The 22,472-nt window shown below is 32.2% G+C and overlaps 4 protein-coding genes, 1 non-coding gene and 1 pseudogene across 5 annotated transcripts; 3 read left to right on the top strand and 3 right to left on the bottom strand.

Annotated features, from left to right (window-relative positions):
• Positions 1-39: 39 nt before the first annotated feature.
• LOC103859306 (beta-glucosidase 23) lies at positions 40-3,043 on the bottom strand. The gene is made up of 13 exons (XM_009136816.3): positions 2,826-3,043; positions 2,653-2,722; positions 2,502-2,557; positions 2,299-2,374; positions 2,097-2,174; positions 1,903-1,990; positions 1,492-1,747; positions 1,289-1,404; positions 971-1,188; positions 826-860; positions 636-738; positions 435-543; positions 40-359 (listed from the first exon to the last, which is right to left on the bottom strand). Exons 1-13 carry the CDS (start codon positions 2,985-2,987, stop codon positions 152-154), a joined length of 1,575 nt encoding a protein of 524 aa, XP_009135064.1. The 5' UTR covers positions 2,988-3,043; the 3' UTR covers positions 40-151.
• A 3,542-nt stretch (positions 3,044-6,585) lies between these two features.
• Positions 6,586-6,751, bottom strand: LOC117133088 (annotated as a pseudogene).
• Positions 6,752-10,787: 4,036 nt separating this feature from the next.
• LOC103859304 (transcriptional regulator TAC1) lies at positions 10,788-18,198 on the top strand. The gene is made up of 2 exons (XM_033286318.1): positions 10,788-17,992; positions 18,104-18,198. The coding sequence occupies exon 1, from the start codon at positions 16,336-16,338 to the stop codon at positions 16,849-16,851; it is 516 nt and encodes a 171-aa protein (XP_033142209.1). The 5' UTR covers positions 10,788-16,335; the 3' UTR covers positions 16,852-17,992; positions 18,104-18,198.
• Positions 13,244-13,404, top strand: MIR2111A (microRNA MIR2111a). Its single transcript, NR_120816.1, has one exon. It is a non-coding gene; the product is annotated as a microRNA MIR2111a (primary transcript).
• Positions 17,776-20,178, top strand: LOC103859303 (oxysterol-binding protein-related protein 3B). Its single transcript, XM_009136812.3, has 9 exons — positions 17,776-17,992; positions 18,104-18,197; positions 18,265-18,381; positions 18,457-18,529; positions 18,629-18,747; positions 18,843-18,964; positions 19,052-19,228; positions 19,314-19,637; positions 19,720-20,178. Exons 1-9 carry the CDS (start codon positions 17,922-17,924, stop codon positions 19,955-19,957), a joined length of 1,335 nt encoding a protein of 444 aa, XP_009135060.1. The 5' UTR covers positions 17,776-17,921; the 3' UTR covers positions 19,958-20,178.
• A 201-nt stretch (positions 20,179-20,379) lies between these two features.
• Positions 20,380-22,403, bottom strand: LOC103859302 (probable protein S-acyltransferase 16). The gene is made up of 7 exons (XM_009136811.3): positions 21,896-22,403; positions 21,621-21,713; positions 21,440-21,541; positions 21,274-21,351; positions 21,091-21,189; positions 20,901-20,996; positions 20,380-20,815 (listed from the first exon to the last, which is right to left on the bottom strand). Exons 1-7 carry the CDS (start codon positions 22,169-22,171, stop codon positions 20,699-20,701), a joined length of 861 nt encoding a protein of 286 aa, XP_009135059.1. The 5' UTR covers positions 22,172-22,403; the 3' UTR covers positions 20,380-20,698.
• Positions 22,404-22,472: the final 69 nt, after the last annotated feature.

Raw genomic sequence — 22,472 nt, 5'->3', positions numbered from 1 at the left:
CATAGACTTCTAGATGTTGCAGTTCATGAAGGCATTGTGAAATTGAAAAAGATTCTTATTATAACCAAGACTTCATTGATCTTGGTCAAATCACAAATGAAAACATAAGAAAGAAACCTTGAAACAGACAACCAAATCCTCAGAATACATCTCAAAGCTCATCTTTCTTGATCATGGATGGACGAACACCTTGGCTTAGGAACTCTTTGTAATACTTGCCAGATTCTTTAACATGTCGTGCGAGGTTATTCTTGAAGTCAACGTAATAAAGTCCAAATCTGTTCTTGTAACCATCTTGCCACTCAAAGTTATCCATCAATGACCATACAAAGTATCCAGTAACATTCACCTTGTCGATGCTGCATATATTATACAAATGGTTTTATAAGATTCTCCAAGAACAATTGTAATTTTATCATATGAATAAGACTTACCAAATAGCTTCATTCAGGCTCAAAAGATGCCTCTGAATATAATATTTCCTGTTATGGTCAGCTGTACCAACTTCAACTGAATCTGTAGCCCCAAGCTCTTCTCCATATCCTAGAAAATAAAATATATTTTAAATTCATTGCAAGACTTAATCAAAGGAAACAAAAAACTAGCTAACATGTAATACTATAATCTCTACTTACCGTTTTCCATGATCATAATCTCAGGGTTTGCGTACTTATCCTTGATGTACTTCAAAAGACTTCTAAAGCCTCTCGCATAAACGGGAAGTGCAGCGGTGAAAGGCTGGAAAACATTAGAGTTGAAAATGTTATTTTATAGGAAAAAATGGGTAGAACATTTAGCTGAAAACTTTACTACTAAAATGCATACCTTGCTACCAATGCTGAAGTTTTGAGCATTCTTACCTGAAAATAATTAAGATACATTTTGATTAGTACCAACACTACAAGAAAATAGTCAAATATTGACAAAATGTTATCGGATTTTCGTTGGAAATAGCCATTCTTAAACTTACTTTCCCAGTTAATAAGAGAATCTTGCATCCATCTTGGTTTAGAAGGATCTGGCTTCTCCAAATGGTTTGAAAACACTGAAGTGTAGTAGTTGAGGCCGACGAAATCGGCGGAGTTTTTCAGTTTTGCTTTCTGTGCATCAGTAAATTTAGGCAGTCTGTGTCCAACAATGTCTTTCATGATCTGTGGATAATCTCCATATATAGTTGTGTCTAAATGCCTAGAAAATAATCAAATATATATCATACACAAATAACGAGATAGTTAAGTATTCAATATTAAAAAAGTATTTAATATCACGGCAGATGTTAACTACTTACCATCCCAAAATAAATTGAAGTGCACGGTCTATGGATGCACCGTCCTGTGAATCAGCAAGGTCGTGTGGCTCGAACCAAGCCGGACTATGTGCAATACCGATCTTACCACCTTTACACTGTGCCCATTAAAATACACAAAACAAACTATTATTTTTTGATCCATTAGGAGATAATTAATAATGATATACTAGATTATACTATACCTTTTCGCATTGTCTGAAAGCTTCAACTGCTTCTGCATGAGAGTTAAGGAGATTGTGAGTGACAAGGTAAGCCTCGAATCCTGATCTTCCTTCTTGACATTCTTCTTTGACGTACTTAGAGCAACGTCCTGGTGCTTTCTTGCCAACGTCATAACCGGCGTGGGAGAAAACCCATGGCTCGTTGAAAGTGATCCAATGTTTCACTTTTCCACCATATTCTTGGAAAACAAAATCTGCATATTCCCGGAAATCTTTCCTGCATTTTTATATTGAAAAATTAGTTTGTCACATTAGTGGTTGCTACTATATGATATATCATATATGTATATATATATTTTTTTTTTTTGCGCAACTATCATATATGTATATATATATATACAAATTGGCATTCTTTTATTAAAAAAAACTTACACAATCCTTTCACTTAAAAAGCCACCATATTCGTCCTCTAAATCTTGTGGAGTGTCCCAGTGATACACAGTCACGAACGGAGTTATACCTAATCACAATATTTTTCAAATTATTGAATATAATGACGAGTAAGAACCATAATATGTGTCATGTATGTAGTTTCTGTTTACTTAATTAATTTATATGCTTTATACCATTTTTGATGAGCTCGTCGATGACGTCGTGGTAAAATTGCACACCAGCTTGGCTCACTCCTTTCTCCTTTCTCCCATCTGATAAAACATTTCTTTATTTCATTAATATGTTTCTAAAAATCATATATATGCCATATATTATATACAGACCATATTTGATTATCACAAGATTAATTTAGTAATCGGAAACACATATACTCACGTGGAAATATTCTTGGCCACGCGATAGACATTCTGAAGGCATCGGTGTTTAGATTCTTCATTAGTTGAATATCGTCCTATAAACATTTTTTCAGACGAGACGATTATCAACACGTAATAGAAGTCAACGGTCTATTAAACAAAACAATAAAAAAATATTTACTACGTGAACGTGATAATTATTTCTTCACAGTAATATTTTACCTTATAACGATGGAAGAAATCAACGGCCACATCGCCGTTATCGTTGTTGCATCTGGCTGTAATTAAAAAAATGATTTTCGATATTAATTAGTGGAAACCAAAATCTAAGCACAGTTAAAAGGAGATAAGAAGTGAACGTAGAGGCACTAACCTGGATATCTCTTACAGTAGATATCCCATAAGGCAGGTCCACGACAAGTTTCATTCACTGCACCTTCAACCTAATGGTATAGGTCAACTATTTAGTGTATATGGATCTTATATATGAATATTATGGACAATATAAACTATGTCAATAACTTTTTATAAAATCTTGTGTTATACCTGGTACGCTGCAGTAGCCGTGCCAAATAAAAAGCCTTCAGGGAAACTTGCCCGGCTTAGTTTGGTGGACGGTGGGCAAACAGGTCCATCGGCTGTTGCTGGAGAGACGACAATGGTTAGGAGCATAAGTAGCCCCATGAGAGGAAACTTATGCAAAGCCATTTTTTAGTTTTAGCTTTTTTTCTATGTTTTCTTCAACAGAAAGTTTTGGATGGTCTTTTTGTACATCTAAGTAGAGCTCTTATATAGAGATTTTGATTCACTAGCTGACCTCTTTTTTATTCATTTTAATATTTCAACTACGCCTCGTTAGTCGATTTGAATCTGTACAGATCCGGATCGTTCTTTCATCATATCTTAATTACCACATGCATGGATATTGACATTAGCCTATATAATATATAATGCCTCTCTTTTTGTCCCTTCACAATACTATTATGCAACTCAATTTGGAGAACCTTTTTTTTTTTACAAAACAATTTGGATAACTTTTAATCAATTCAAACTGCGATAATTGTACAGATCACACTTAATTTTTAGTGCGCAAAACAATTGATACAACTAATATAAAATAATTGTAGCTATATACTAATCTAAAATAATCATATTGGAGTACTACTTAAGAGAAAATAGTGTTTAACACATTTAATTGGACTGCTTAGTTTATTTTATAAAGTAATCATATTGGAATTTATGATTTTTAATGATAGTATTACGTGTAATGATACTTACACAATCAGTTTTATTACATGTACTTTCTATATACAAAATTAGTGGTCGGGTAATAATTAAATGGATAAATATAAACTAATATATAGAAGATGTATAAGGGCTATGATCTAAATATTTACAAATTTAAGATGTTTTTAATTCGTACTTGTCAAAAATATTTAGCAGAAGTTTAGTAAATTACTTATTTAGCTTAACTTTGGAATCATATGTATCGTTGCACTGTTACTAAATTTTAGAACATATAATATTCCGCGTGCCACACGAGCAACATATTATAAGTTGCAACTCTAAAAAGAGTGAAGCTTCCTTAAGACTATTTAGAAATAGATCACATATTAAACGGTTGTACCTGCTTTCAGTAAGACCGATTATTTTATACGCTAAAATCAACAATACAGACGATATGGGTCCATTTGATTTCATTTTCAAACTTGAAATCATATAATATTTCTCGTGTTTAACGAGATCAACAATATTAAAATATGTAATACTGAATGAATTGTTTTGGAACTTTACAAAAATCAAGCTTCCATCTTTTGTTATACGAACATGATGAAACCTATTGTTTAATAGATTCACTGCATGAGTGACGACAATGAGCTGTAAAAATGCCAAATGCTAAAGTTACACTTACTTTGTTCAATTCACAAAAATAACCTAATCATAAAACGTATGGTATTTTATTCGTTGTTGCTGGTCACTACCGCAAGAGATTAGCATACGAACATGATGAAACTTATTGTTTCTTTCAATCCATGTCCGGCTCAAAATATGTATGGGACTTGTGCTGAGCATTTTTCAAAAACAAATTGTAGTTACACTATTGTAAATTTGAATTTGAGATCTTAGACTATGCTTTTTAACCTTTTGTTGTCCAAAAAAAAGACAATATGCTTTTTAACAAATTAAAACCTTAATTTCTTAAAGAAAATTGCCAAAAAAAGGATTTAGTGCAAATGGGCTCTGAGCACATGCTCTGAACCGACATTGGATAGTAGATCGAACCATACCAAACCAGCAGTCCCCTTTTCTAATAGGGTTTTTAAGATCAAAACAAAAAAATCATGTCAAAATACTTTATCTTAGACTTGTATATGTGCACTGACTTGATGAATGTCTGGCTATCAAAAATTCAATAAGGAATGATATGTGATTAATCAGAGAACCAAATACTTACGAGTTGAATTGTCCTTTGGATCTACCAGCACTACACTAATACAGCCTCGTTAAGTTGAAAATCAAAATAGTTAATTAGAATATATCTTTAAGCGCTACAGTCATATAAAATCTCTTCGAAGGTCTAAAAGAACATTTATGAGAAAATATAGGTCGTAGTATTGACTAACTTTATGACGCTTATGCGGCTAAATTTACGCATGGTCACATGACATGAGAAAGAACATGAACTTTGCAACTAGTTAAATGAGTTTCAGAAGACAAAAAAAAATCAACCACATTCAAACACAACCAAAACGAAAAACAATGGAAAAGAAGAAAGAAGCACAGGGCTCTTATTACCATAAACATCTTCTTTGATGTATTGGTTTCCCTTAAGTTGAGGACCATTTCTACTCTTGCTAAAAGGACTTTTATGTTTTCATTTTAAGTTATCTTTAACATTTTGATTAGTTCTTGATTTATAGTGATTACGTTATCAATTACGTTAGAAGAAGAAACGGGTATTTTCTAACTGCATTTTTAAGAAAAGGCCGTCTTTAGGCCCAGTATCTTTAAATGGTTACATTAAAGGTAATGTCTCATTAAAGGTAACTAGGAATTTTCCTGCGCCATGCGCAGATATAAAATATTTAAAAATGATATATATAAATAAAATTTTCTATTTTTCTATTACTTTTATTAGCTTAAAAAAATAAAACAATAATGTAATTGTTTTTAGTTTGATTTATTCAAGTTTACTTTGACCCTTTAATTTTGCATTACTTAACTTCTGATAAAAATAATTGAAATTTATAAAGTTACTTTATTATATTATTCTTTATTTAATTACCATTTTTAAATATGTCTATTTGTAAATATATAAATTATTTCTAATAATATATGCATTAAATAAAAATAACTTATATACGTTGATAAAATATATTTTAAACTACACTTATTTTAATAATAAAAATATGATTCATATATTGATGTAAAATTTTAATATCCGTAATTATTATTTATATATAAAAACATATTATTTTAATAGATATAAAAAAAGTTATTAGGTATCATAAAATCTTACCAAAATAAATATTTACTGAGAAAAAATATTTTTGTTATAAAATTTATTAGTTATTACTATATTATGAAACTTTTCCAAAAATATAAATCCGTATATAGAAAATCATCATTATTATATTTAAGAAATCTTACCAAAAACATAAATCTAAATATAGTAAATTTTACATGTCACAATTAGATTTATGCCATGTCATATTTTTTTTAGGCCATGTCATCATTTTTTTATGAAAGTTAATGTAGTGATGACACATATACAAATCACTTCTTAAATATAGTCTGGGGGATGTCTTCAACTTAAATATCCCTGAGAAAGGCCCAAAACCTCAAACTAAACTAGGATACGCAACTTGATTAAGCTGATAACGAAACCGAAACGAACTACCTGCTACTGCAGTGGGCCACTCTTTTGGTTTGATAAGTTTCTCCCCCCCCCCCCCACACCCCAAGTTATATAAGCTCTGATTCATTGTGTACACAAGTCTCATTGTTTTGATTTAAAATTTTAATTTCGCATCACTCAAGAAAGTTTCAAATTTCTAGAAGATGTTAAATGTAAAGTTCACATCATTGTTTATATACTTTATTTTTTTGAATTGATGCTTGAATTTGCGTTTCAATTTCATTTTAGAAGAGGGAAATTTTGGTCTAAGATATGTTTAGCTTCACTTTTCGGCTATAGATTTTATAGAAAATTTTAAATTTAACAAAACCATGTAATATAAATGCACAAGTAAATTAATTTGTTTTCGGTCTTATGAATAAACAAAACCATGTATTTTGTTTTTTTTTTTGTTTTTTTTTTTTGAGAAACACCAGATAGCAAGCTACATTAGTAGGTTTTCTCCCTTAAAAATAGAGTTAATATCGTGTGACCCGATGAACCACATATCAGATATTAAACTGATAAGAACAGATACTACACTTGATATTAGCCAAAAGGCCGAGAAAGGTATTGTTTTCTTCTTAAATGATCGATATTGTACTGTCTCTATTTTTGACAAAATGCATATGTGTAAATGCATATATATATCTATTTCAACGTATTTCTTAAAAGTGCTACTGTGTTTCTACATAATCTTACTTATACGAATTTGGAAGCATAGCAGTTTAAAACTAATTCATATGCGCGAAACAAACAGAGGTGAAAATAGTTAACTGTTTAGCTGTCAAATAGTTGTAGGGTAAACAAGTACTTACAAATTCAGTATTTTTACATATATCACATGATTCTTTAGTTTTTAGTTGATTAGCATTAGCAAGAATAAAACCTTTTGGCTAAAAAACTGAAGTGAGCAATAATAAAACTTGAATTAAACTGAAAACAAAAGCAGAAAAAGATAAATAATTATCAGGAGATTCAGAGCAACCTATATTACTAATTGAGAAGATACCAAATCGAAATAAACTTTATATCACAAAGTCTTATAAATGAAATTAACGAACATTAAACATTTACAATAGAAACACTACTGACACAAAAAAATCAAACTAAAACCTTAGGAGTCCCTGTCTCGTCAGCAAAATTGGGTTTGTGTTTCCTGGTGGCCCTTAGATAACAAAACACCACCACAAGAAACGTAGTTGCTAAACCGCCAAGAATAACTCCACCGCCGGCCACCGATCTGTCCACAGTAGAATGGTGGTGGCCTCGCCGTACAGTTGCTTCTGAATGTGAAATCTCAGGTGCTTCTGCCTCCTCTCTTGGCCAGTCGTGCGCACCGAACTTCCTTGCTACCGGGGGATCACCTTCCGATAATGCTGTGGCCGTAGCAAAGGCGTACGTTAGAAAGCAGCATAGGACTATATGTTTTGTAGCCATTTTAGGTTTTGGTTGATTAGTACCTCAAGTTTTCTTTTCTTCCTTGGTTTACTTGGAGATGATTATGCTAACGGAGTTATTTATAGGTAAATAATTATATTCTCTTTTTTATTTTAATCGTTGGAGAGATCGTGTGGTGTGTCATATGGAAATTTCCGAGTGTTTGGTGTCCGAGAAAGTCGGTAGATTCCACTAAGAATTTAGCCAGGAAAATGATTTTAGTGTAAATTTTTAATACAACTTCTTTTGGTCAACAATTTTTTTAATAAATAAATTACTTATATTTGTGTTCTTCAATGGAGCTGTCGGGTTGGCAAGAGGAATCATACGGGTGTACACGTGAATTGATATTAACAATATTATGAAAAGTAACGATTCATTAAGAAAACATGAGAGAGTTTACATTGTATTGGTACGTATGTACTTAATAAGTTAATGCAAACATACTCGATCATCAGAAAAAAATTAGAAATTTGCTATACAATTTTAAAATCTCAACTTATTGATATTTAGTAAATTTAGTATTTATGAATATATATACACATATAAAAATAATCAAAAATAAGTTTTAAAATTAGGTTAAAATTTAGAAGTAATTGTACAAGCTCTTTGAAATTAAATTAAATATATAAGCTAAAAAGACACTGGATTAAAGATTTTAAAAGGAAGTGAGAAAAATATACATCCCCCATTAAAAGTTATTATCTAGCTATTATATAGAATCAATTTAGTTTGTAAGTGGATTATACTCAACTCTAAAATTAGTATTAATGATACATTCAACATGATTTTGCAAACATGAACGAACAACTGACTGAACCAATAAGTGTACGTAATATCTTGATTTTTCAGAACTTGAGGACGGTTACGTACAATTACAAATAAAATATATCAAAAACAGTGATTATTAATTAAAAATAAAAATACATTAAAATGTTTTAAAATTATTTTATTTTAAGTATTATATTAGAACAAAAAATAAAAATATCTATATATTATGCAAAATTAAAATATTAAAATTTTGAAACTATGTATAAATTTTCTTTATAAATTATTATTATTTTTTAATCTTGAATTGCTATTTGTTTTTAAATTACTATAATATTTTTAATTACTAAAATATTTTCTATTTTTTTTTAATTTTAGTCATTTTGAATGTGTCTAATAATTGTTATAATTATTCGATAATTTTATTTATAGAAATAGATAACTAATTACTTACAATTAGTTATACTATATATAAATATCTAAATTATTTTACAGATATAAAATACAAATAATTATTTTACATTATTATTTAAATGATATTTTATGTACAAAAAGAAACAAATTCGTTTTTTCCTTTAAAAACCCACAAAAGTTGGTTTTTGGTTTTTATTCATAAATTGTTTAAAACTTTGAAAAACTAGTTTCTCTAAATTTTAGGGAATCTATTTGTCAAAAAACTTGATTGGCAAATCAAATGGTTTTTACAAAAACAAAAACTAAAATCTAAAACTTGATTGGAGAAAAAATAGTTTTTGAGAAAACAAAAACCAAAAACTAAAACAAAAACCAGAAACAATCATCACCTATATGTCAGATTTGAAAGAAACAAACTAATAATTTGAGTGGAGACAAATATAAATTTATTTCAAACTTGTACCAAAATATATTTAAATCCCTAGCTATTTAGATTAAACACAGTAAATCTTTTTTTTTTTGAAACTCAGTAAATCTTCTTATATAAGTGAATTAAAGACAGCGATATCTATGGTGTGATTACATGTAAGGGCTGTCTATGAAGTGTTTTGATTGAAGGAGAAAGTGAAGCTTCTTTGTCTCCAGACAAAGACGAAGGTGGTCGGGAACTAGCTTCCTCTTTGTTTTGTTCTATTATAGATTCGTGAGTTTTTTTTAACATTATGCTTGTAAGATTTCGACTAAGTGAAGAATAGCCCAACTATCCGTTTTGTTATAAGGCCTACTCCACAGATAATTGAAATTAAAATAAACCCAATGAATAATCAATCAACCATCAGACCATCTTCGTCCCAAACCTATTTTCTCCTCTATAATTTCCACAAAAACAGAATAATTTTATTATAAAGTAAGTTTTCCTCCAATAATTTACTCTATAACAAAATTACTTTATTAATAGAAAAAATAGAAGAATTTCACTTTTTCACTCCAAATATAAAGTGAAAAAGAGAAATCCCTCTATATTATACAACTCTATTATAGAGTAAATCATTAAAGCAAGATTTACTCTACAATAGAATTACTCTATTTTGTAAAAATTATAGAAAAAAAAATAGGTTTGGGTTGGAGATGTCCTAAGAGGGACAAACACAAACTTGAGCTAAGTAGAAAGATCTCCCAACACGTGGTTTAGTTAGGTTTGATTTAAGTATGGAATATGGCAAGTGTAAAGAGAATGCCTTTTGAAGACCCCATGAGAGCGAAACAAGCAAATGGTGCTTGCCTTTTCCGTTATTTCTACAAAGACAAACCTTTCTCCTCCTGTCGTTAGAGAAATTAAAGAAGAAAAAGGTCACTAATTTATAGAATTTGTTCTCATAATCCTTTCTCATCATTAGCCTACTATTTTATTTGGAAACTGACAGGCAACTTTATTTTGTGTACGAAAATAAAACAGGAATAGACAAAGTTATAATACGATAAGAAAATAAAGCACGAATAGACAAATTTATAATAAGATAAAATCCAAAACTCTTTAGCAAACAATATTACGAAAATAGATATTTATAACCATGTATTTTTATTTATATCTTGAATACTAGGTGTATTACCCGCATATGCGGGCTTAATCGTTTTACAAATATTTATTAGTTTATTTTTTTAATTCAAAATTAGCATAATAACTTATTATTTATGTTTTCAAAAAATTAAATAAAACATATATATATATATGAAAAAATTAAATAAATATATATGTTTAATTAAAATTATTAATTGTTTTATATTTTATTTTTAAAATTTATAACTGAAAAATATGTTTTAAGATAACAACACAATATATAAGAATTATCTTACTGTTTTAAAAAGTTAATATTATTAATCAAAATTCGTTTTTGATTATATAATTAATATATACATAAAATTCATTAAGGGTAATATAGATATTAACCACTCTAACTTTGTTTTATATTTTATTTTTTTAATTTATAACTGAAAAATATGTTTTAAGATAACAACATAATATATAAGAATTATCTTATTGTTTTAAAAGGTTAATATTATTAATCACAATTCATTTTTGATTATATAATTAATATATATACATAAAACTCATTAAGGGTAATATAGATATTAACCACTCTAACTTTCAACGTGAGAGTTTCGTTGTTAAAAATTACTTTGCAAATAATAGTATAAATAGATATTTTACTTGATATTTACCCGAAGATATTAAAAACCATATATTTTTACTTTTATATTCAATATATATTATATTTTCTTTAATTTACCCTTTTTTTTTAATTTACCTGAAGATATTATCCTTCATAATTCATTAGCACTCTAGAGACACAACTTCTATTTCCCGCTATCCAATTACTTTGAAAAGAATTCAGGGTTTATAAAATGATTCGAGAAAAAGTAATGATTAACCCTAATATCTAAAAGACTGATTATTAATACTCATTCCGTTTCCGAAAGTAAGATTTTTTAGATTTTTTTCTTGTTTCACAAAAATAGATTTTATATATTATTAAGATACCTTTTTATATTTTTGAGTAACATTAATTGAGAATATTTGAATTGATTAAATTTCATTGGTGAAAAGTTATTGAAAAGTGTATAATAAAGTAAAAAATAAATTAAATTATAAATATTTATTAAATTCTTAATAAGCGTGCATACTTTAGAAAAATTTACTTTCAGGAACAGAGTGACTACTTTTCTGAAACAGTGGAACCCGAGGAGTTTTGGACCTGAGACCTAATTGTTTCTAGTTTTTAGTATTTTCCCGCTGCTAATTCGATATTAAAATTTAACCCTAATTATACCATATCTTAATCAAATATATCAACACTAGGAAAAGCTGAACGTAGCTGTTGGAAATTTTTTTTTGCTTGGAAATATTCGACGAAATGTTTTCCCCTAAATCTATTTTGTTGTTTTTGATAATATGAATTTATGGTGCGTCCAATACATTGACAAAAAACATATATTATCCTATATTTTAGAACTAATATTAAGTTATTACCCATAAAACCAAAATGTGTTTCCCTGTACAAACTAAAAAAATCAATAATTGTGAAGAGAATCGGTTCAAATAATGATCCAAGAGAAGATCTCTTTAGTATACAACACACAAAAGAATAAGCAAGAAAAGACAGTCAAAAGAAGTCGAATATCATTTGTCTATTAAAAATAGCATAATCCTAAGTTCCCATCATTGGCTCATACAGAACAAATAATCTTTCTCTAATGACTTGATGTCTCACACCCCCTCCTTTTACTTTCCACGATTTATTGTATGCCTAGTGCTTACGCAGAAAACACTCTATGCGAATGAAGAGGTTGTAGTTTACTAATGTGTGGTTTCGTTAGATTGGTCGACATAAAAAAACGGAATTCTTAATTACAATGTATACAATATAGCTGACAGTCTATAAACCAGTATGAGTCCAGGTCCTTTAACATGTTTCCGCATTCAATTTCTTAAACCTTTTTGAAGAGGCATTTCAGGAACCTCACATGCACTTAAAATAAGAAGGGGATTAAAATAATTGATATTAAATATATATTGGCTAATCTATTAGTATTTGTTGTCAAATTGTTTGAAATCAAAACTCATGATTTTTAATAAATTCCATTCACTAACCGAGCATCTCCATCCCCACTCTATAATTTACTGCAAAATGAAGTGAAAAATGGAGTAGTGAAAAAACAAAAAAGTGATTATTCCATAAATAGAGAAATTTTTTATTTTTTGTTCATACTCCATTTCTCACTCTATTTTTGGAGTAAATTATGGTGTGGGGATGAAGATGTCCTACCTATTTACCAACTTATGTATTAAAATATCCACGTTCAGAGATTCATTTTCAATAAGCAAAAATAGAACAACATTTTTTAAGTATATATAATACCCACATGCAGTTAAATGATTAATTCCAGTAGTTTTGTATTGGTTTGTTGAAGATTATGTTTCATAGAGAAACTTAGACACCGCATAATTCACGCTAAATGAATGCCCCAGACTAAAATAAATGTGAGTTTCGATCTAAGAAGCTCACGTATCAATCAAATATAACTTGTTTCTTACAGAACGCTAGCTAATAATTAAAGCTTAGAGTATATACAAATTCTACATTGATCCTAGGCATATATTATAGCTCTAACATCTGTAACAAAGCTAAGAGTATGACATACACGATAAAACACGAACAAAAGATTTTTATTTTCTACTAGAGCATATGTTCTCAAAGCATTAAACCTTTCGAATCAGCATCTTCTCGTTACTATTTAGCCTCAGAAGGCTTATAAATTCTCACATTTCCCTATTAAATTATCAACAACTAAAACAAAAACCATAAGAGCAAACCATAAGAACTCATAAAGGAGATCTTACAAGATAGAAGCAAAAGCAATGAAGGATGCTGCGGGTATGCATCTCCAGATGACAAGTATTGGTGAGGACCGGGTAATCTGCATCCTGAGGTTTAAAGCTTGATTATACGCATAACATGCCGACGCATATAACTATGTGTTTTAGAATAGCTTTTAGTCCTCGGGATGCGGATTACCTCTTCCTTACTATACGTACACGGTTACATGTACACGATGACTGAGAGGTTAGTTTTTTTTCTCCAAAGATACAAGACGTATTACATTCATATGCATTATGTCTAATCTAATGTGTACCTACGTGCATATGAATGTATTATTACTACCGATCTTTTGTGTTTTGTCTATTAACAATTTACGAATATAACTTAAACAATTTGACGAACAAGAGGATCCATCACCCATATACTATAAAGCCGGAAAAGGAAAGAACAATGAAAAATATTGGAAGCTGAGTCATTGCCCTAATATTTTAATGTTTACGAATGTGAATATTTGGGAGCTTCACGTATAAAATATGTTATGTTTTTTTCCTTCAAAATATATCTTTACAAATGTATGATACGTTCATATATTCTAATACTCCAAAGTTTTGTAGTATTAATATATCTACTACTATTACATTTGGTACAAAAGATGTCAGCAGCTACTACTAATATGAAATTTGAAGACAGCCAAACCCTATATTTATTCTTGACATGATCAGGATATTGGATATACCCGTTCAGATACTTTCTCTTTCTTTTTGGTATATGATTTTTTTAATGGATTTGGATACAGAGTTATTTTTAAATCATAAATGGAATACCTTATGATCCGACTCTTTCGGCCAAGCACCATCAGTTTCACAATGTCTGGATTCGATCCGACTCTCAAGAGCTTGTTAGAGCCATCAACTGGAAGACATATCCCATGAATCTTTATGGAATTCTCATGGACATTGAGTTCATATCTTCTTGTTTCGATTTTATTTGCTTTTCTCATGTTTCTCAAGAGCATAATCGTCAAGCTGATTTTCTGTCGAAATCTGCTCTTCTTAATGACTCTCCTGCTATGTAGTAAAACCCTTTCTATATTGAATGAGTTTGTTGTTCAAAAAAATGGAGTACCTTACAAATTAAAGCACATATTAATGAACTTAGAAACAAGTCGGACTGATCAACTTTCAATTGGTAGTTGGTAACACATCGGCGCGTTTAATGGGCAGACGCGATATATATATATTATATCTCAATTTGAAATTAACACGAATAAAACTTGCATTTTTCTTTTGATCAAAGAATAAAACTTGCATATATCATAATGTTACTCTGGAAAAGCAATCTCAGAAGGTTATACTAAGTTTAGCTTAATTTTTTTTTATTACTAGCACATAATAAAAGGATGAATTGTTTCAAATAATAAGTTTTTTTTTTTGATATCCGCGGGAATCCGGTGACCGAGGTCAACCGACTAATCCCATGAGGCCCGCAACAGCCACGTAATTTCCACTCCAGGAATTAGCAGGGAGGGCCCGGGTGGCCACATGGGGTTTCGAAGCCGGGTCCGTATTGACGGGGAAACTGCCACCACTAGCCCATCATCCTGTGGTTAATAATAAGTTTTTTAGTTAAGAAAAGTTATATTAATGATTCATTCCACATATACTCGATGGCAACGGTTAATTGATTACAGTTAACTAGATTTGTCTGATTAATTTGTCATAACACGACTTTCTGTTTTTTTGAATTAGTGAAATTTAGTTTGTACTCTCTCTGTTTCATATTAAGTGTCGTTTTAGAAAAAAAATTGCGTTACAAAATAAGTGTCGTTTTCGGTTTCAATGCAAAATTTATTAATTTTATTATGTTATTTTTTTTTCTATTGGTTGAAATATGGTTAGGTGTATAGTTAATTGTGTTTTTATATAGAAAACTTGCAAAATTAATTATTTCCTTAATCCGTATGCACAAGCCTAAAACGATATTTAATATGAAACAAATGGAGTATATTAATTCACTGATGATGTCAAATACTGGAATATTTGTTGGTTATTTCAGGAAAGCACAAGTTAAAGTAATGCTAAATATATAATAAACTACTACTCCTTCCGTTTTTTAATATAAGTCGTTTTAAAACTGTGCACATAGATTAAGAAATCATTAATTTTTTATATTTTCTAAACGAAAACATCATTAATTATTTACCTAACCACAAATCAACCAATAATAAAATAGAATGTAAATTATCATTGGTCATATAACATTAAATGTTAATAAATTTTACATAGAAAACCGAAAACATCATATAATTTGAAACATAATTTTTTTTTCTAAAACGACTTATATTAAAAAATGGAAGGAATATTTTTTGTGTCAAAAGTATTAAACTACTAATTGTGCAAGGACAAAAAAGAAAACTCCAAAATGCTTGGTTGGACCATGCTTTGTCAACTGCGTATCTGTTAATTATTTTGTTTATAAAACTAACAGAGTATATATAGAAGTACAACAATTGTTAGCAACCAAAAAAAAACAATAAATCAAGCTTTCGTCAGATTAAAATTAGTGGTTTAATGTAGAACAAAACTTAGGGTGAACCTTTAGCGACCAGATACAACGTCGATCACATCTTAGAAACAAAGTATACGTTAATTATTTTGCAAAAAAAAAAAGAAAAAAGTATACGTAGTTAAATATACTGATTTACGTATCCAATTCCGGAGTATATTTTAAATGAAATCATATTGGGAAATGATGTACGTCCGTTTCGATTGTTAGATTTGAACATTTTATTTTCGGAGTATTATTATAGTTGCGATTATGTATTAGTCATAAGTGTTTCAATATTATTACTACCCCATGAATTTATATGCGAAATAATATTATATCAAAGAATAAATTACTCATGTAACGACATAGAACCATTTGTTTTCGTTTTTTGACATAAAAAAAACTGGAACGGTAGATTTTGATTAGAGTGTTACTTAATAAACTATTCTGCCAATTAAACATACAAAGAAGAAGTTCGAGTAGTTGACCATTTCATTTCCGAGATCAAACTCATTCTTCTCCTTCTCGTTTGTTCTTTCTTTCTCTTAATGCTAAATTTCACAATTGTTTCATAGTTCTCTTTATCCTACGGAAAAATCCAAAATATTATATGGAAAACATCAGAAACCCTAAAAACTCGGATGATCATTCCGAACACATATCGAGAAACACTCGTCAAAGCGTCGATAACTCTCTGTCAAGATCTTACACATGCAGTTTCTGCGTAAGGGGCTTCTCGAATGCTCAAGCACTAGGAGGGCATATGAACATCCACAGAAGAGACAGAGCTAACCTCAGACATAAGCTAATGGAAGATAATAAGGACGATGTTGTCGCCGAGAGTGATTCATCAGGAGTTGTCTCTCTAGACCTTAATGAAAAACAACAAGAAGACGATTTGGCATGTGATGATGATGATCAAGATCAAGGTGTGGAGAAAGATATAATCCCTGGTCAGAAACTAGGGTTTTGGGTTCAAGAAAACAAGCTTGATATTAATGATGATGGAAAAGTCACGGAGGTTTGCAGCATAGATGGTTCGAGTTCGAGTCATCATCTTGAGAATGAAAATTTGGATCTTGAACTCCGGTTAGGGCAAAGCGCCGTGGAGAAGAAGACAACATAATCTCTCAGCGATCATCATACGTTGAATATATATCGAAAGGAACAAAAACCTTGAAACATCAAACTCAAGAATACATCTATATTACAAATGGATTCGTGGATCATCAATCTGTATGTATTGAAGGTATGCATATGTGTATATATTATTGCTATCATTATCATCGTTTTGTTTATATTTGTTTACTTGCTTCTGTTGGTTTCAGCAACTTTGTAAGACATACACGTCCAAACAAACATATAAACAAATAAATGCAGATCTAGCATTTGCCTAATGATTGTTAATGTGAAATAAAATAACGTTAACTTAGTTCAAAAGTATTGACATATTCATCAGTGATAGAGATCATTCGAGTAGTGCAGTGAGAAACGTTTTTTTTTTGTGATTTTTTCTGAACCGTTGTTACACTTGACGTTATAGATGTTAGTATGCTACACTTGATTTTTCTCTATATATATAATTCACCATTTAATATTTGTCCACATACTTTTGAATGGAAAACTCATTTCGTTGTTACATTCGAGGTCATTGATCCTCAGCATGTAAAATATGTTATCAAATAGTTAAGTTGTATTATGTTTGCCAGAAAACATTATAAACCAAGATTTATACATCAACTTAGATTTTATACGAATTTTGACTCCACCATCCATTTGCGACTGGTGATGACTGTGAAAACATCATTGAAATGCATAAACATGATCGTAAAAGAGAGAGAGAACATTGAGCGAGTTCAAAACTGAAGGAGCATGCATTTTGGTGACGCCATCAATGACCACGAATTGATCATTTCTACAAGAGCTGCTTCGTTTTTACTAAAGCGAAAATAACAATAAGGTCGATAACCAACAAGACGACTTAAGCCAACCCGGTTCGGTTTAGTTTTTAAATCAATCTTATTCCGATTTAACATTAAAAACAGAACCGGTTAATTTGATCATATTAAAATAGAACGAGTGCCAACGAAGACCAGCTCATCGTCTCCATCGCTGACCTTCCTTCATCGAAGAATCTCTGTATCTATCTTTCTCCCTTAACCGGAGCTCGTAGTGTTGGTGGTACACGGCGGAGAGATGTCTATGTTCGGTGCTATTGCTCCCTCGATCTCAAATTGGGTAGCAGCTGTGACCAAATCAGTTAACGGGTAAGCTTCTTGAGATCCATTTGATTCGAATCTTTTCCCGCAAAGATGCGGCTTTTATAATAAGGGTTTGGTCAAAGTTGAGCTCTTTTTGGAATAATCTATGTGTTTCAGTTTGGTTGGGTATGAGGGAGTTGAAGTTATTAACCCTGAAGGAAGTAATGAAGATGCAGCTGAGGAAGCTAACAAAGGGAGATGGAATCAAGAGGTTTAGTTATTATATACTTCTGTTGTTATCACCTGTTAATCTGATCATTTGAGAAACATTGTTTCAGGATCGAGATGGTTATTGGAAGATGATGCACAAGTACATAGGATCCGATGTTACATCAATGGTGACCCTCCCTGTTATTATTTTCGAACCCATGACTATGCTCCAGAAAATGGCTGAGGTTTGTGCTCATCTTGATGTTTGTTTGCTGTCTGTGATGCTCATGACAATATCTCTTCGGCTCTGTTTCTGACAGTTGATGGAATACTCGCATCTATTAGACATGGCAGATCAAACCGAGGATCCTTATATGCGTATGGTGTATGCGTGTAAGCACTTCTCTTCCCTTCCCTTCCCTTCCTTGATTTCTTCTATGATCAGTGTCTGTTCATGTAGTGGCTTAATTGTGAGAATTGATTTTTTAACAGCATCATGGGCAATATCTGTGTACTATGCTTTCCAACGTACCTGGAAACCGTTTAACCCAATCCTTGGAGAGACTTATGAGATGGCTAATTACAATGGTCTTAACTTCATATCCGAACAGGTCAGCGTCATTTCTTTTAGAACTCTAATTAATTGTATCTTTAGTTCTTTTACGCTGCCAACTTCTCCCATTGACACCAATAGTCTTATTCTCAGGTCAGCCATCATCCACCAATGAGTGCTGGTCATGCTGAAAATGAGCATTTCACTTATGATTGTACTTCAAAACTGAAAACAAAGTTTCTGGGAAATTCCATTGACGTTTACCCAGTAGGAAGGTACAAAACCACAGCAGGGCTGCAAGTGTATCTATCTACTAAGTTAACATTCTTCATTGTCCTAAACGTTATGAGTCTGTGATGCAGGACACGGGTGACACTTAAAAGAGATGGAGTAGTTCTTGACTTGGTACCTCCTCTAACCAAAGTTCATAACCTAATCTTTGGACGAACTTGGGTCGATTCTCCTGGGGAAATGATCATGACTAATCTCACCACTGGTGACAAAGTCGTGCTTTACTTTCAACCATGTGGTTGGTTCGGGTAAGTCACCTTTAATTCAAACCTCCTCTTCCTGTTTTTCTTGTTTTTTCCACTTCGAGCTTAAGAGACATGTGAATCTCAACAGATCTGGTCGATATGAAGTGGATGGATATGTCTATAACGCCTCGGAGGAGCCCAAGATACTCATGACCGGTAAATGGAACGAGTCCATGAGCTATCAGCAGTGTGACGGTGAAGGCGAGCCTCTCCCTGGCACCGAACTAAAGGAGGTGTGGAAACTCGCTGATGTTCCAAAGGATGATAAATACCAATACACACACTTTGCTCACAAGATCAATAGCTTCGACACTGCCCCCAAAAAGCTGTTGCCGTCTGATTCACGGTTACGTCCTGATAGATACGCACTTGAGATGGGCGACATGTCCAAATCCGGCAATGAGAAGAGCAGGTATGATCACAGAAAAAGAACTTGTCCTGTTAGAATCTGGAACTGAAAGTAGAGCGGATTCTCATTATACATTTTGTTGCAGCTTGGAAGAGAGACAGCGAGCAGAGAAGAGAACACGTGAAGAGAAGGGGCATAGCTTTACTCCCAAGTGGTTTGATATAACAGAGGAAGTCACTCCTACACCATGGGGGGATCTTGAAGTTTACCAGTTCAATGGAAAGTACTTAGAACACCGGGAAGCTGCTGATAAATCTGAAGATAACACTGACCCTAAGTCAATCCCATTCAACCCATGGCAGTTCCAAGACATGTCTACTTGAAATGAATTGCTCCAGAAGACAAAAAGTGATCAGATCTTTTGGTAACCATTGTTGTAATTTTTATTCTCTCTTAGTTTTCAACCAACTCTGCTAGCTTTCTCTAGTAATAGTTGACAACCTTTGTTGTTCTTTTTTTTTATTTTTTCAAATCACCCTTTCATACATAATTATCTCTTCTTCAGACCTCTGTTAAGTTAAACAATGGGGGCTTCTTCTGGTGTATATAATAATCTCTTAAACGTGGAACCCAAGTCTGAACCAGCGTTGATCTTGAGGTTGGAAAAGGGCTTGATCTTCCTCTCTGATTTTGTTATTCTTCTTCTTTGTCTAATTTAGTTTGAAACAAACTTCTTTTCTCTTATGAAATCTCAGAATCAAATAGCTTGCTTACAAACTAAAACTCTCCATATAAACACAAAACATACTCAGGAACTGTCTGATTCTGATTAGAAATTATGAATCTTACAAAGATGTCTTTTCACCTTGTTAATTGGTACGTATAATAAGTATAATCACAGTTTGAGTTATGTATCCACAACCCTAACTTCCTTCTCCTTTTTGAGGAATCCAAAGAAAACAGGGGAAATAATGAGAGAGAGATCCTTGTCAAACAGTGGTCTTGGTTTTTGAGCTGAGGCAGCTAAACCGCCTGAACATGATGAGTCAAGAGTGACGTGAAGTTGAACATCTTGCTGCCTTTTCAACAAAAAAAATTGGTAAAATATGATTCGTGTCATGGGCTCAAGGTTTCGTTCCAGAAGAAACAGGTGCTGAGTCAAAAGCTGTACGGAAACGCAGACCAGAACCGATATGCTTTGATGTAGGACAGAGCCAAGAAAGTATGTTCGGACCCAAAATCTGTAAAAAGAAACAGTTCAAAAACTTCAAGAAATAGCCTTTGACTGATACAAACCAATCTAAAGAAGATATAAAATTATTTTACCAAGGTTAGGTTTTCATATGCGCCTATGTCATATGGATGCTTATAGACTTGCCCACCTTTCTCTGCTAACCACATAGCTCTCACCCCTTCGTGGTACTGCTCAAACAACTCCCACAACATTGATTAGCAGATAGAAAAGAGCAGCTAAGGAGATCCATATTAGCTAAAGAAGAGAAAGAAAAAGAACAACCTCGATGGTTGTCTTGTTTTGTAAACTGAGGTAAACGTGCCACCCGAGAAGAACACCTAACGCAATGCTCAAAGGGACAAGAACCAAACCTGAAATCACCTGAGAGAAAGAAGAAAAAAACCATAAACATTAGAAGGGAAAATGAGATTTGTTGGTTAGTTTCTGAAACAAAGTCATCATTACATATATAGTTCTTAGATAGCTTCCCATCTCTTGGTCTTCATCTTGTGGTTCAACAGTAAGGCTTCCCACAAGCAACACCTAATAACCCAAAGCATATACATACATATAAGACTCATATACTTAAAGTGTCACAGAGAGAGAGATATAGAGAAGTTAGGAAACAAACCAGAGAGTACACACACGCAGTCATCGCATAAACAACAAATACAAAGAAGACCTTGTAGTTAGTGTGTCCCACACAGTTATTGATCCAGATACAATGGTGGTCCTTCAAATCAAAACAAGACTGATTCAACACAAAGATCACATAAGGTTTGGGAGATTCTGATGTTCAGTAGAGAAAATACCATTCTAAGCACACATCGTTTGCAAACCCGACAATGGTGAGCTCGTGGAGGTTTGAAAAGCGAACACTTTTGGCAATATCTCAAATCTCCTCCCTATAAACAAACGTAAGTGAGACAAAAACTCTAAAAGACTCTCCCAGACAGAGCCAAGAACAGAGTTTCAACAGCATCCCATCATTAAAGCTTCAGCCTTTTTAATGTCTTAATCACAAATTAGCTACAAATTCAAAAGCTTTTAAAGGATAAAAGTCACGAGAGAGGCATAAAGATGCGACCTTTCGTTTAATCTCGTGGACAGGACTCTTTGGATCTTCGACATCGGGCATGTAATTGGGCGGGACCCGACCGGGATCCCTGAAAACCGCGATGGAGTAGTTGTAGACACACATCAGAGCCAAGGCGGTGAAGGCTGCGGCGTTGGCGATCCCGGGAGAGGAGGCGAGGCTGAGCCAGCGATCGATGAAGGTGAAGACCGTTGAGAAGTAGATGAAACCGATCACTAAGATCACCGCCGTGACGGGGAGAGAAAAGCCGAATCCTTTCCGTTTCATTTTTGATTTTTTTTTAAAAATTTATCTCCGGTGAAAAAAAAGGTTAAGACGGAGCACCGGCGTCGAAACGACGGCGTCTCCGGCGATTGGGTTCTGATTTGTTTTTTTGTTCGTTGATTGTTTTTGTTTGTTGTTGGAGTGCGTTTGAAGTTTGTCGACGAATCTCGAAATGTCTTTAAACTCGAAGCTCCCTCACCTAATTAATTATAAACGACTCCTTTAATTCTTGTTTTATCTCGTTTCCACCCTCTTATTTAATTTTTTTGAACTCAAAGGTCCAACTAATAACATCCCTTAACAG

This window comes from Brassica rapa, chromosome A03 (assembly GCF_000309985.2).
Source record: "Brassica rapa cultivar Chiifu-401-42 chromosome A03, CAAS_Brap_v3.01, whole genome shotgun sequence".
NCBI classification, from domain to species: domain Eukaryota; kingdom Viridiplantae; phylum Streptophyta; class Magnoliopsida; order Brassicales; family Brassicaceae; genus Brassica; species Brassica rapa.
Note: the sequence above shows the minus strand (reverse complement) of the source record. Positions and strands in the feature narration are given on the sequence as shown.